The 16,751-nt window shown below is 44.0% G+C and overlaps 1 protein-coding gene across 1 annotated transcript in view; it reads left to right on the plus strand.

Annotated features, from left to right (window-relative positions):
• The first annotated feature begins 11,327 nt into the window (after positions 1 to 11,327).
• Positions 11,328 to 16,751, plus strand: part of LOC121539707 (brain-enriched guanylate kinase-associated protein-like) — a 42,425-nt gene continuing 37,001 nt past the window's right edge. The window contains exons 1-3 of the mRNA XM_045206116.1: positions 11,328 to 11,332; positions 11,508 to 11,669; positions 15,341 to 15,407. Coding sequence (XP_045062051.1) covers positions 11,328 to 11,332; positions 11,508 to 11,669; positions 15,341 to 15,407 — 234 coding nt within the window. The remainder of the gene's footprint in view (positions 11,333 to 11,507; positions 11,670 to 15,340; positions 15,408 to 16,751) is intronic.

Genomic DNA, 16,751 nt, shown 5'->3' on the forward strand with positions numbered 1-16,751 from the left:
TTCCTGCTTATAAGCAAAAACTAAAGCAGGAAGCACCAGTGACTCGGTTAATAAGGAAGTGGTCAGATGACGCAGATGCTAAGCTACAGGACTGTTTTGCTTGCACAGACTGGAATATGTTCCGGGATTCTTCCGATAGCATTGAGGAGTACACCACATCAGTCACTGGCTTCATCAATAAGTGCATCGATGACGTCATCCCCACAGTGACCGTACGTACATACCCCAACCAGAAGCCATGGATTACAGGCAACATCCGCACTGAGCTAAAGGGTAGAGCTGCTGCTTTCAAGGAGCGGGACTCTAACCCGGACGCTTATAAGAAATCCCACTATGCCCTCCGACGAACCATCAAACAGGCAAAGAGTCAATACAGGACTAAGATTGAATCGTACTACACCGGCTCCGATGCTCATCGGATGTGGCAGGGCTTGCAAACTATTACAGACTACAAAGAGAAGCACAGACGCGAGCTACCCAGTGACACAAGCCTACCAGATGAGCTAAATCACTTATATGCTCGCTTCGAGGCAAACAACACTGAAGCATGCATGAGAGCATCAGCTGTTCCGGATGACTATGTGATCACGCTCTCCGTAGCCGATGTGAGTAAAACTTTTAAGCAGGTCAACATTCACAAGGCCGCAGGGCCAGACGGATTACCAGGACGTGTACTCCGAGCATACGCTAACCAACTGGCAATTGTCTTCACTGACATTTTCAACATGTCCCTGACTGAATCTGTAATACCAACATGTTTCAAGCAGACCATCATAGTCCCTGTGCCCAATAACACTAAGGTAACCTGCCTAAATGACTACCGACCCATAGCACTCATGTCTGTAACCATGAAGTGCTTTGAAAGGCTGGTCATGGCTCACATCAACACCATTATCCCAGAAACCCTAGACCCACTCCAATTTGCATAACGCCCCAACAGATCCACAAATGATGCAATCTCTATTGCACTCCACACTGCCCTTTCCCAGCTGGACAAGAGGAACACCTACGTGAGAATGCTATTCATTGACTAAAGCTCAGCGTTCAACATTATAGTGCCCTCAAAGCTCATCACTAAGCTAAGGACCCTGGGACTAAACACCTCCCTCTGCAACTGGATCCTGGACTTCCTGACGGGCCGCCCCCAGGTGGTAAAGGTAGGTAACAACACATCTGCCACGCTGATCCTCAACACGGGGGCCCCTCAGGGGTGCGTTCTCAGTCCCCTCCTGTACTCCCTGTTCACCCATGACTGCATGGCCAGGCACGACTCCAACACCATCATTAAGTTTGCAGACGACACAACAGTGGTAGGCCTGATCACCAACAATGATGAGACAGCCTATAAGGAGGAGGTCAGAGACCTGGCCGTGTGGTGCCAGGATAACAAACTCTCCCTCAACGTGATCAATACAAAGGAGATGATTGTCATTGGCGACTCCATTACCCGCAGTATTAGACTTAAAACGAATCACCCAGCGATCATACACTGTTTACCAGGGGGCAGGGCTACCGACGTTAAGGCTAATCTAAAGATGGTGCTGGCTAAAGCTAAAACTGGCGAGTGTAGAGAGTATAGAGATATTGTTATCCACGTCGGCACCAACGATGTTAGGATGAAACAGTCAGAGGTCACCAAGTGCAACATAGCTTCAGCGTGTAAATCAGCTAGAAAGATGTGTCGGCATCGAGTAATTGTCTCTGGCCCCCTCCCAGTTAGGGGAAGTGACGAGCTCTACAGCAGAGTCTCAGCACTCAATCGCTGGTTGAAAACTGTTTTCTGCCCCTCCCAAAAGATAACATTTGTGGATAATTGGCCCTCTTTCTGGGACTCACCCACAAACAGGATCAAGCCTGACCTGCTGAGGAGTGACGGACTCCATCCTAACTGGAGGGGTGCTCTCCTCTTATCTACCAACATAGATAGGGCTCTAACTCCTCTAGCCCCACAGTGAAATAGGGTGCAGGCCAGGCAGCAGGCTGTTAGCCAACCTGCCAGCTTAGTGGAGTCTGCCAATAGCATAGTCAGTGTAGTCAGCTCAGCCATACCCATTGAGACTGTGTCTGTGCCTCGACCTAGGTTGGGCAAAACTAAACATGGTGGTGTTCACCCTAGCAATCTTATTAGGATAAAGACCTCCTCCATTCCTGCCATTATTGAAAGAGATCGTGATACCTCACATCTCAAAATAGGGTTACTTAATGTTAGATCCCTCACTTCAAAGGCAGTCATAGTCAATGAACTAATCACTGATCATAATCTTGATGTGATTGGCCTGACTGAAACATGGCTTAAGCCTGATGAATTTGCTGTGTTAAATGAGGCCTCACCTCCTGGTTACACTAGTGACCATATTCCCCGTGCATCCCGCAAAGGCGGAGGTGTTGCTAACATTTACGATAGCAAATTTCAATTTACAAAAAAAAAATGACGTTTTCATCTTTCGAGCTTCTAGTCATGAAATCTATGCAGCCTACTCAATCACTTTTTATAGCTACTGTTTACAGGCCTCCTGGGCCATATACAGCGTTCCTCTCTGAGTTTCCTGAATTCCTATCAGACCTTGTAGTCATAGCAGATCATATTCTAATTTTTGGTGATTTTAATATTCACATGGAGAAGTCCACAGACCCACTCCAAAAGTCTTTCGGAGCCATTATCGACTCAGTGGGTTTTGTCCAACATGTCTCTGGACCTACTCACTGCCACAGTCATACTCTGGACCTAGTTTTGTCCCATGGAATAAATGTTGTAGATCTTAATGTTTTTCCACAAAATCCTGGACTATCGGACCACCATTTTATTACGTTTGCAATCGCAACAAATAATCTGCTCAGACCCCAACCAAGGAGCATCAAAAGTCGTGCTATAAATTCTCAGACAACACAAAAATTCATTGATGCCCTTCCAGACTCCTTCTGCCTACCCAAGGACGTCAGAGGACAAAAATCAGTTAACCACTTAACTGAGGAACTCAATTTAACCTTGCGCAATACCCTAGATGCAGTTGCACCCCTAAAAACGAAAAACATTTGTCATAAGAAACTAGCTCCCTGGTATACAGAAAATACCCGAGCTTTGAAGCAAGCTTCCAGGAAATTGGAACGGAAATGGCGCCACACCAAACTGGAAGTCTTCCGACTAGCTTGGAAAGACAGTACCGTGCAGTACCGAAGAGCCCTCACTGCTGCTCGATCATCCTACTTTTCCAAATTAATCGAGGAAAATAAGAACAATCCAAAATTTCTTTTTGATACTGTTGCAAAGCTAACTAAAAAGCAGCATTCCCCAAGAGAGGATGGTTTTCACTTCAGCAGTGATAAATTCATGAACTTCTTTGAGGAAAAGATCATGACCATTAGAAAGCAAATTACGGACTCCTCTTTGAATCTGCGTATTCCTCCAGGGCTTAGCTGTCCTGGATCTGCACAGATTCTGCGAGGGCCTGGGATCGGGAGAGACACTTAAGTGTTTTAGTACTATATCTCTTGACACAATGATGAAAATAATCATGGCCTCTAAACCTTCAAGCTGCATACTGGATCCTATTCCTACTAAACTGCTGAAGGAGCTGCTTCCTGTGCTTGGCCCTCCTATGTTGAACATAATAAACAGCTCTCTATCCACCGGATGTGTACCAAACTCACTAAAAGTGGCAGTGATAAAGCCTCTCTTGAAAAAGCCAAACCTTGACCCGGAAAATATAAAAAACTATCGGCCTATATCGAATCTTCCATTCCTCTCAAAAATTTTAGAAAAAGCTGTTGCGCAGCAACTCACTGCCTTTCTGAAGACAAACAATGTATACGAAATGCTTCAGTCTGGTTTTAGACCCCATCATAGCACTGAGACTGCACTTGTGAAGGTGGTAAATGACCTTTTAATGGCGTCAGACCGAGGCTCTGCATCTGTCCTCGTGCTACTAGACCTTAGTGCTGCCTTTGACACCATCGATCACCACATTCTTTTGGAGAGACTGGAAACCCAAATTGGTCTACACGGACAAGTTCTGGCCTGGTTTAGATCCTACCTGTCGGAAAGATATCAGTTTGTCTCTGTGAATGGTCTGTCCTCCGACAAATCAACTGTACATTTCGGTGTTCCTCAAGGTTCCGTTTTAGGACCACTATTGTTTTCACTATATATTTTACCTCTTGGGGATGTTATTCGAAAACATAATGTTAACTTTCACTGCTATGCGGATGACACACAGCTGTACATTTCAATGAAGCATGGTGAAGCCCCAAAATTGCCTTCGCTAGAAGCCTGTGTTTCAGACATAAGGAAGTGGATGGCTGAAAACTTTTTACTTTTAAACTCGGACAAAACAGAGATGCTTGTTCTAGGTCCCAAGAAACAAAGAGATCTTCTGTTAAATCTGACAATTCATCTTGATGGTTGTAAAGTCGTCTCAAATAAAACTGTGAAGGACCTAGGCGTTACTCTTGACCCTGATCTCTCTTTTGACGAACATATCAAGACTGTTTCAAGGACAGCTTTTTTCCATCTACGTAACATTGCAAAAATCAGAAATTTTCTGTCCAAAAATGATGCAGAAAAATTAATCCATGCATTTGTTACTTCTAGATTAGACTACTGCAATGCTCTATTTTCCGGCTACCCGGATAAAGCACTAAATAAACTTCAGTTAGTGCTAAATACGGCTGCTAGAATCCTGACTAGAACCAAGAAATTTGATCATATTACTCCAGTGCTAGCTTCCCTACACTGGCTTCCTGTTAAGGCAAGGGCTGATTTCAAGGTTTTACTGTTAACCTATAAAGCGTTACATGGGCTTGCTCCTACCTATCTTTCCGAGTTGGTCCTGCCGTACATACCAATACGTACGCTACGGTCACAAGACGCAGGCCTCCTAATTGTCCCTAGAATTTCTAAGCAAACAGCGGGAGGCAGGGCTTTCTCCTATAGATCTCCATTTTTATGGAACAGTCTGCCTACCCATGTGAGAGACGCAGACTCGGTCTCAACCTTTAAGTCTTTACTGAAGACTTATCTCTTCAGTAGGTCATATGATTGAGTGTAGTCTGGCCCAGGAGTGTGAAGGTGAACGGAAAGGCTGGAGCAACGAACAGCCCTTGCTGTCTCTGCCGGGCCGGTTCCCCTCTCCACTGGGGTTCTCTGCCTCTAACCCTGTTGCAGGGGCTGAGTCACTGGCTTGCTGGTGCTCTTTCATGCCGTCCCTGGGAGGGGTGCGTCACTTGAGTGGGTTGAGTTACTGACGTGATCTTCCTGTCTGGGTTGGCGCCCCCCCTTGGTTTGTGCTGTGGTGGAGACCTCTGTGGGCTATACTCGGCCTTGTCTCAGGATTGTAAGTTGGTGGTTGGGGATATCCCTCTAGTGGTGCGGGGGCTGTGCTTTGGCGGAGTGGGTGGGGTTATATCCTTCCTGTTTGGCCCTGTCCGGTGTTTCTTCGGATGGGGCCACAGTGTCTCCGGACCGCTCCTGTCTCAGCCTCCAGTATTTATGCTGCAGTAGTTTATGTGTCGGGGGCTGGGGTTAGTTGGTTATACCTGGAGTACTTCTCCTGTCTTATCCAGTGTCCTGTGTGAATTTAAGTATGCTCTCTCTAATTCTCTCGTTCTCTCTTTCTCTCTGAGAACCTGAGCCCTAGGACCATACGTCAGGACTACCGGGCATGATGACACCTTGCTGTCCCCAGTCCGCCTGGCCTTGCTGCTATTCCAGTTTCAACTGTTCTGCCTGCGGCTACGAAACCCCCTACCTGTCCCAGACCTGCTGTTTTCAACTCTAAATGATCGGCTATGAAAAGCCAACTGAGAGACCTGAGCCCTAGGACCATACGTCGGGACTACCGGCCGTGGTGACTCCTTGCTGTCCCCAGTCCGCCTGGCCTTGCTGCTATTCCAGTTTAAACTGTTCTGCCTGCGGTTATGGAACCCCTACCTGTCCCAGACCTGCTGTTTTAAACTCTAATGATCGGCTATGAAAAGCCAACTGAGATTTATTCCTGATTATTATTTGACCATGCTTGTCACTTATGAACATTTTTGAACATTTTGGCATGGTTCTGTTATAATCTCCACCCGGCACAGCCAGAAGAGGACTGGCCACCCCTCATAGCCTGGTTCCTCTCTAGGTTTCTTCCTAGGTTTTGCCTTTCTAGGGAGTTTTTCCTAGCCACCGTGCTTCTACACCTGCATTATTAGCTGTTTGGGGTTTTAGGCTGGGTTTCTGTACAGCACTTCGAGATATTAGCTGATGTAAGAAGGGCTATATAAAATAAAATTGATTGATTGATTGATTGATGATTGTGGACTACAGGAAAAAAAAGACGACTGAGCACGCCCCCATTCTCATCGACGGGGCTGTAGTGGAACAGGTTGAGAGCTTCAAGTTCCTTGGTGTCCACATCACCAACAAACTATCATGGTCCAAACAAACCAAGACAGTCATGAAGAGGGCACAAGAAAGCCTATTCCCCCTCAGGAGACTGAAATGATTTGACATGGGTCCTCAGATCCTCAAAAAGTTATACAGCTGCACCATCGAGAGCATCCTGACTGGTTGCATCACTGCCTGGTATGGCAACTGCTCGGCCTCCGATCGCAAGGCACTACAGAGGGTAGTGCGTACGGCCCAGTACATCACTGGGGCCAAGCTTCCTGCCATCAAGGACCTCTATACCAGGCGTTGTTAGAGGAAAGCCCTAAAAATTGTCAAAGACTCCAGCTAACCTAGTCATAGACTGTTCTCTCTGGTACCGCACGGCAAGCGGTACCCGAGCGCTAAGTCTAGGTCCAAAAGGCTTCTTAACAGCTTCTACCCCCAAGCCATAAGACTCTTGAACAGCTAATCAGGGGTACCCGGACTATTTGCATTGTCCCCCCCCACCCCACCCCACCCCATATTTTACGCTGCTGCTGCTACTCTGTTTATTATCTAGTCATGGTAATTTTAACTCTACATATTACCTCAATTACCTCGACTAACCGGTGCCCCCGCACATTGACTCTGTACCGGTACCCCCTGTATATAGCCTTCCTACTGTTATTTTATCTTACTGCTGGTCTTTAATTATTTATTTTTTACTTATCTATATTTTATTTAACACTTTTTTTATTTTCTTAAAACTGCATTGTTGGTGAAGGGCTTGTAAGTAAGCATTTCACTGTAAGGTTTACACCTGTTGTATTCGGCACGTGGCAAATAACATTTGATTTGATTTGAATTGCTGTAGAGGATAAGTTCATTAGAGTTACCAGCATCAGAAATTGCAGCCCAAATAAATGCTTCACAGAGTTCAAGTAACAGACAAATCTCAACATCAACTGTTCAGAGGGGACTGTGTGAATCAGGCCTCCATGGTCGAATTGCTGCAAAGAAGCCACTACTAAAGGACACCAATAAGAAGAAGCGACCTGCTTGGGCCAAGAAACACAAGCAATTGACATTAGACCGGTGGAAATGTGTCCTTTGGTCTGGATCCAAATTTTGCTGCATCAGATGACCTGGCCTCCACAATCCCCCAACCTCAATCCAATTGAGATGGTTTGGGATGAGTCGGACGGCAGAGTGAAGGAAAAGCAGCCAACAAGTGCTCAGCATACGTAGGAACTCCTTCAAGACTGTTGGAAAAGCATTCCAGGTGAAGCTGGTTGAGAGAATGCCAAGAGTGTGCAAAGCTGTCATCAAGTCAAAGGGTGGCTATTTGAAGAATCTCAAATATAAAATATATTTAGATTTGTTGAACACTTTTTTGTTTACTACATGATTCCATATGTGTTATTTTATAGTTTTGATGTCTTCACTATTATTCTACAATGTAGAACATATTAAAAATAAAAAACCCTTGAATGTGTCACGACTTCCTCCAAAGCTGCCTCCTCTCCTTGTTCGGGCAGGCTTCGGCGTTCGTCATCACCGGCCTTCTAGCCACTGCCGCTCCTCATCTCATCATTCCATTTGTTTTGTCTTGTTTATTACACACACCTGGTTCATATCCCCTCATCAGTACCTGTATAAGTGTTCCCTCTGACCCTCTTGTCTTTGTTTGTGATTGTTTATTGTGGAGGTTAGTTTAGCTCGGTGGAGCTCTATTGTATTTTGCATCGCCGGGATATTCACCCGTGCGCCTTGTTGTCTCCAGTGCGCCGCAATACCGCACTGGAGTGTTTTGTGCATTGCTGCTTACCGCTTAAACCATTTATCTTACCGAATAAACCATTTATTCTGTGATTTACCCTCCTGCGCCTGACTCAGTCCAAACCACCTGCCACAGAATGAGTAGGTGTGTCCAAGCTCTTGACTGGTACTGTATATATTCACCAACTGAACCCCACAACACCATTCACATCCCTCCTCCCACACACACACACACACACACACACACATCGCTCTTGGTACTGTATCTCGATAGAATCAGAATCTCTTCCTGGTTTGCCAGTGATTTCATGCTGGAGAGGTGTGTAACGGGAGTGACCCATTACAGAATTGTGAGCATGTTGCTGTTCCCTGGCTGTCAATGGAAAATCATTACCTCTCTAGCCTCCATCCATCAATACATTCCCCACAGGCCTTCCTTGGCTGGGACCTTTCACACTAGCTGAATTAGATTTCACCTCCATTTCATACCTCTCTCTTTCACTCTTATCTATGTCCGATTGTGTTCATGTTATGCAACAGTACTGTAAACAATTAGTACCTTTGAGAATGTAAAATGTTTCTTTTTTATCACACCTCAGAAGACAGTTAATATGTATAGTGGGGAAAAAAAGTATTTAGTCAGCCACCAATTGTGCAAGTTCTCCCACTTAAAAAGATGAGAGAGGCCTGTAATTTTCATCATAGGTACACGTCAACTATGACAGACAAATTGAGAAGAAAAAAATCCCGAAAATCACATTGTAGGATTTTTTATGAATTTATTTGCAAATTATGGTGGAAAATAAGTATTTGGTCACCTACAAACAAGCAAGATTTCTGGCTCTCACAGACCTGTAACTTCTTCTTTAAGAGGCTCCTCTGTCCTCCACTTGTTACCTGTATTAATGGCACCTGTTTGAACTTGTTATCAGTATAAAAGACACCTGTCCACAACCTCAAACAGTCACACTCCAAACTCCACTATGGCCAAGACCAAAGAGCTGTCAAAGGACACCAGAAACAAAATTGTAGACCTGCACCAGGCTGGGAAGACTGAATCTGCAATAGGTAAGCAGCTTGGTTTGAAGAAATCAACTGTGGGAGCAATTATTAGGAAATGGAAGACATACAAGACCACTGATAATCTCCCTCGATCTGGGGCTCCACGCAAGATCTCACCCCGTGGGGTCAAAATGATCACAAGAACGGTGAGCAAAAATCCCAGAACCACACGGGGGGACCTAGTGAATGACCTGCAGAGAGCTGGGACCAAAGTAACAAAGCCTACCATCAGTAACACACTACGCCACCAGGGACTCAAATCCTGCAGTGCAAGACGTGTCCCCCTGCTTAAGCCAGTACATGTCCAGGCCCATCTGAAGTTTGCTAGAGTGCATTTGGATGATCCAGAAGAGGATTGGGAGAATGTCATATGGTCAGATGAAACCAAAATATAACTTTTTGGTAAAAACTAAACTCGTCGTGTTTGGAGGACAAAGAATGCTGAGTTGCATCCAAAGAACACCATACCTACTGTGAAGCATGGGGGTGGAAACATCATGCTTTGGGGCTGTTTTTCTGCAAAGGGACCAGGACGACTGATCCGTGTAAAGGAAAGAATGAATGAGGCCATGTATCGTGAGATTTTGAGTGAAAACCTCCTTCCATCAGCAAGGGCATTGAAGATGAAACGTGGCTGGGTCTTTCAGCATGACAATGATCCCAAACACACCGCCCGGGCAACGAAGGAGTGGCTTCGTAAGAAGCATTTCAAGGTCCTGGAGTGGCCTAGCCAGTCTCCAGATCTCAACCCCATAGAAAATCTTTGGAGGGAGTTGAAAGTCCGTGTTGCCCAGCGACAGCCCCAAAACATCACTGCTCTAGAGGAGATCTGCATGGAGGGATGGGCCAAAATACCAGCAACAGTGTGTGAAAACCTTGTGAAGACTTACAGAAAACGTTTGACCTGTGTCATTGCCAACAAAGGGTATATAACAAAGTATTGAGAAACTTTTGTTATTGACCAAATACTTATTTTCCACCATAAATTGCAAATAAATTAATTAAAAATCCTACAATGTGATTTTCTGGATTTTTTTTCCTCATTTTGTCTGTCATAGTTGACGTGTACCTATGATGAAAATTACAGGCCTCTCTCATCTTTTTAAGTGGGAGAACTTGCACAATTGGTGGCTGACTAAATACTTTTTTTCCCCACTGTAGATGACATATTGTATAATTATCAATACGTGTAGATATTATATTCTTTTTCAAAATTAGTGAAACATTTTGTTTAGATCATGAATTTATAATGTGCGTTATGTCCAGTCATGAACTTGAATTAGTACATAAAGCATATTCAGCATTGCTCACATCCATTGTTGTGGAGTACTTGATTACAGTTACATGTAACCCGATTACAAAAAACTAACTGTAACCAGCAAAAATATTGTAATTGGATTACAGATACTTTTGAAAAACTTGATGATTACTTCTTGTATTACTTTTAAATTCAGAACGGATTTTTGCGAGAAAAACAACATTATCAATGGCATTCAATTCAACATCGAAAAAAGGCGCAAATTTAAGTTCGTTCCACCTGAGTGAGCCTGACCACAAGTCCGAGACCACTATGATGACAGAGACCACTATGATGTCAGAGACCCACTATGATGTCCGAGACCACTATGATGTCAAATCAAATCAATCAAATCAAATTTTATTGGTCACATGCGCCGAATACAACAGGTACAGACATTACAGTGAAATGCTTACTTACAGCCCTTAACCAACAGTGCATTTATTTTAAACAAAAACAGTAAGAATAAAACAACAACAAAAAAAGTTTTGAGAAAAAAAGAGCAGAAGTAAAATAAAGTGACAGTAGGGAGGCTATATATACAGTAAAATAAAGTGACAGTAGGGAGGCTATATATACAGGGGGGTACCGTTGCAGAGTCAATGTGCGGGGGCACCGGCTAGTTGAGGTAGTTGAGTGACACTATGATGTCCGAGACCACTATGATGTCAGAGACCACTATGATGACAGAGACCACTATGATGTCAGAGAACCACTATGATGTCAGAGACCACTATGATGACAGAGACCACTATGATGACAGAGACCACTATGATGTCAGAGACCACTATGATGTCAGAGACCACTATGATGACAGAGACCACTATGATGACAGAGACCACTATGATGTCAGAGACCACTATGATGACGCACCAAATGCATTTGATGGATCTTTTTTATCTTCTTCTAATGCCTCTTAAGGGGAAAGTAATCAGATTACATTACTGAGTTTGTGTAATCCAAAAGTTATGTTACTGATTTGACCTTGTTGTCTGTCTGACTGTCACTCTACTTCCTACCTAGTTCTCTACATGATCACAAGGATGATCTTCGCAAGCGTCTGTCTTACACCACCCACAAACTAGAGATGGTGGAGTCGGAGTTTGACTCCACCCGTCAGTACCTGGAGACGGAACTCCGTCGGGCCCAGGAAGAGTTGGAGAAATTCACTGACAAACTACGCAGGTATGTCAGTCCCATTACACCATGTCAGTCCTGTTACATCATGTCAGTCTCGTTACACCATTTCAGTCCCGTTACACCATGTCAGTCCCGTTATACAATGTCAGTCCCGTTACACCATGTCAGTCCTGTTATACCATGTCAGTCACGTTACACCATGTCAGTCCTGTTACACCATCTTTAGTCTCTTACAACAACTGCTGTATCTAACAAAGTGTGACTATGTCATCTTTCACCTTAACTCAATGAGTCAATGTATTTACAAATCTACTAATTCAACTGAATCCGCATTGGGAATAATCTAATGCAAGGTTCTCCAACTATTGCCTATGATCCATCCCTGCAGTGACACACCTTGATTCAACTTATCAATGTCTTCAGTCCGGACCATAATTAGCTAAATCTTCTGTTTTACTTCAGAGCTGGATCAAAAGCCATTAACCATGAAAGGTAAAGCAATTTACAACATCATTACTTATGTAGCCTGTGGCTTTTCCTTTCACTAAATGAATTAGGCCTCATTTGGGCCAGAGACAAAGAAAAATAAGGTTTGATTTGGAAGTTTTCTGAGTTACCATATTGACTTAAAGTAATGAACATTCCAAATTACTTTGGAGACAGGGACAATTACCACACATTTTGGAATGTATTTACTCTAACAATGTTTAATAATGTAGAGATTTCAAAATTTCACACAAATAACTTATAGTACAGTTTAGAGACCTGTGCTAAATGTGGATTTTTCACAACTTTAGCTTGAAGACCCAAAGTCAGAAAAAGTCCTGATGTTACAATTAACCCCAATAGCAAGGTTAGTTGTAACCGTATATGGGACAGTTGTACCAATGTCTTTAATGGTAAAAATGAGGGGTAATACAACAATGTTACTGATATTTGGATGAAAATACACTAAATATTTTATATTTTAGGCATGTCATAGTGAAATATTATATTTTGTATTAGTGTTCAAAGTGTTACATATTAACTTTTTTCCTCTTTCTAAGGTATTTTCTTAGTTGCACTGCCAAAGTTGATATAAAGCAGTGAAATTTGCTATAAATATGGGAATGTGTCTATATATTATATAGTTTTAGGTAAGGGGTAAGTTGTAACTAACCCCAAGCATAGGGGCCTTTACTTATTAAAGTTTATACTAATCAAAATACCTTATCTTACTGATAAATATATATAAACTCAGCAAAAAAAGAAACGTCCTCTCACTGTCAACTGCGTTTATTTTCAGCAAGCTTAACATGTGTAAATATTTGTATGAACATAACAAGCTTCAACAAGTGAGACATAAACTGAACAAGTTCCACAGAAATGTGACTAACATAAATGGAATAATGTGTCCCTGAACAAAGGGGGGGTCAAAATCAAAAGTAACAGTCAGTATCTGGTGTGGCCACCAGCTGCATTAAGTACTGCAGTACATCTTCTCCTCATGGACTGCACCAGATTTGCCAGTTCTTGCTGTGAGATGTTACCCCACTCTTCCACCAAGGCACCTGCAAGTTCCCGGACATTTCTGGGGGGAATGGCCCTATCCTCACCCTCCGATCCAACAGGTCACAGATTTGCTCAATGGGATTGAGATCCGGGCTCTTCGCTGGCCATGGCAGAATACTGACATTCCTGTCTTGCAGGAAATCACGCACAGAACGAGCAGTATGGCTGGTGGCATTGTCATGCTGGAGGGTCATGTCAGGATGAGCCTGCAGGAAGGGTACCACATGAGGGAGGATGATGTCTTCCCTGTAATGCACAGCGTTGAGATTGCCTGCAATGACAACAAGCTCAGTCCGATGATGCTGTGACACACCGCCCCAGACCATGACGGACCTTCCACCTCCAAATCGATCCCGCTCCAGAGTACAAGCCTCAGTGTCACGCTCATTCCTTCGACGATAAACACGATTCTGACCATCACCCCTGGTGAGACAAAACCGCGACTCGTCAGTGAAGAGCACTTTTTGCCAGTCCTGTCTGGTCCAGCGACGGTGGGTTTGTGCCCATAGGAGACATTGTTGCCGGTGATGTCTGGTGAGGACCTGCCTTACAACAGGCCTACAAGCCCTCAGTCCAGCCTCTCTCAGCCTATTGCGGACAGTCTGAGCACTGATGGAGGGATTGTGCGCTCCTGGTGTAACTCAGGCAGTTGTTGTTGCCATCCTGTACCTGTCCCGCAGGTGTGATGTTCGGATGTACCGATCCTGTGCAGGTGTTGTTACACGTGGTCTGCCACTGCGAGGACGATCAGCTGTCCGTCCTGTCTCCCTGTAGTGCTGTCTTAGGCGTCTCACAGTACGGACATTGCAATTTATTGCCCTGGCCACATCTGCAGTCCTCATGCCTCCTTGCAGCATGCCTAAGGCACGTTCACGCAGATGAGCAGGGACCCTGGGCATCTTTCTTTTGGTGTTTTTCAGAGTCAGTAGAAAGGCCTCTTTAGTGTCCTAAGTTTTCATAACTGTGATCTTAATTGCCTACCGTCTGTAAGCTGTTAGTGTCTTAACGACCGTTCCACAGGTGCATGTTCATTAATTGTTTATGGTTCATTGAACAAGCATGGGAAACAGTGTTTAAACCCTTTACAATGAAGATCTGTGAAGTTATTTGGATTTTTATGAATTATTTTTGAAAGACAGGGTCCTGAAAAAGGGACGTTTCTTTTTTTGCTGAGTTGAGATACATGGAGAATGTTCCACAGGTCAATAAAAAAAAAGAGAGAAACAACCTTATTTAAAAATATATATATAAAACCCACAATTGATGAATTTCAAAGAATCTTCATATACATGTGGAGACACTAACCAAGCATTGGCACATTGAATAACACCTTGGTTTCTAATTTGAGTTATTTAACCTGTATCCGCCTACAATAGCAATGTCAGTTAAACTTGTGACAGCGAACAAAGAAAGCATATAGAACATGTTTTGAGAGAAATCATTGTTGACCGTCCTGCAGTTTAACCTCCAAATCCACTTTAGTTCTAGAGCACCGTCTTTTCTTCTATAACAGACATTTTTAACAATGAATCTCCATAGCTGCTTGGTAAATGGGGTCATAAATGCCACAATGTATCCAAACCCCCATGAGACCGGGGCCAATGATAATGACATGCAGCGCTGTGTGCTAAAAACTAGATAGTAGCCTAATGCTGGTAATGATTTAACTAATGGAAAGTGGAGGTGGAAGAACAGCTTATTCCATTAAGCCCACTAATGTTTTGGAAGCCGACCAGAAAACAGTGTTTTGTGCTAGGAAACACACCTCGACGGGTGCTGAAACGTTGCCAAAATCCTCCACTCATTCATGAGTCATGCGTCAGTCCTACAGGTTTGATTATGCATTTTTCACCGCATTTTCTCAACAACAAAAAATAACACGAAAGGAATTCAAATTTTGCTTTGATCACATGAAATTGGTTTTTCCATGCTTCCATTGTGAGACTAGGACTCTCGTCCAAAAAGTATCACTGTACAGTATATATAGTCCAGTACAGACAACCAGAGATATCCATTGAATGATTTTCAAATCCAAACCACTGCTTTGGATTTTCATATTCATCATCTTGAAAAAAAGTAAATGAATACTTGGTTTTGAAAGCGTATTCATACTCTGAATTACATAGCCAATGTTTCACCAATGTGTACTCTTTCCTGTCCTGCAGGATCCAGAGCAGTTATGCAGCTCAACAGAGGATCAATCAAGACCTGGAGGACAAGGTGCACAGGACGGTAAGACACCTGCTTCAGCCATACATTTTACATTTTAGTCATTTAGCAGACGCTCTTATCCAGAGCAACTTACAGTTAGTGAGTGAATACATTTTCATACTGGCCCCCCGTGGGAATCGAACCCACAACCCTGGCGTTGCAAATGCCATGCTCTACCAACTGAGCTACACACACCACACTGCTTCAGCCATACACCACACTACTTCAGCCATACACCACACTGCTTCAGCCATACACCACACTACTTCAGCCATACACCACACTACTTCAGCCATACAACACACTGCTTCAGCCATACACCACACTACTTCAGCCATACACCACACTACTTCAGCCATACACCACACTACTTCAGCCATACACCACACTACTTCAGCCATACACCACACTACTTCAAACATACAACACACTGCTTCAGCCATACATCACACTGCTTCAGCCATACACCACACTGCTTCAGCCATACACCATACTACTTCAGCCATACACCACACTACTTCAGCCATACACCACACTACTTCAGCCATACATCACACTGCTTCAGCAATACACCACACTGCTTTAGCCATACACCACACTACTCAGCCATACACCACACTACTCAGCCATACACCACACTACTCAGCCATACACCACACTGCTCAGCCATACACCACACCACTTCAGTCATACACTCCGCTGACACCCACTCCAATACCACACAGTCAGTGGAAGCTGGTGGGAGGAGCTATAGGAGGCAGGCTTATTGTAATGGCTGGAATTAAATCAATGGTATGGAGTCCAACATGTGGTTTCCATATGTTTAATCTGTTTGACTCCATTCCATGTATTCCATTCCAGCCATTACAATGAGCCCGTCGTCCTATAGCTCATCCCACCAGCCTCCTCTGAATAATAATAATATGCCATTTAGCAGACACTTTTGTCCAAAGCGACTTACAGTCACGTGTGCATACATTTTTACGTATGGGTGGTCCCGGGGATCGAACCCACTTCCCTGGCGTTACAAGCGCCGTGCTCTACCAATTGAGCTACAGAGGACCACACACCGTGTTTGCACCTTTGGGACTTTTCGATTGGTTCCGCCAGTCAAACTCAATCAAGCAGAACTAAGGTAACATCAACCTTCACATTTGACATCACTGAGCTGATATACACAGTGTAATGACCTAAAATCAACTGTATTGCAGCTGGCAGTTTTGTTGCAAGACTCCGACAGCACGGCGTCTGCCTCCGACAGGCTATACTGGGGTCAACGAAGCAGCTCAGATACACCATCTCACCTCAGGTCTCCTGGAAACAGACATCCAAAACTAGCCTACATCCGACAGTGTGGGTTGTCAA

Source organism: Coregonus clupeaformis, chromosome 21, assembly GCF_020615455.1.
Source record: "Coregonus clupeaformis isolate EN_2021a chromosome 21, ASM2061545v1, whole genome shotgun sequence".
Lineage (NCBI taxonomy): Eukaryota > Metazoa > Chordata > Actinopteri > Salmoniformes > Salmonidae > Coregonus > Coregonus clupeaformis.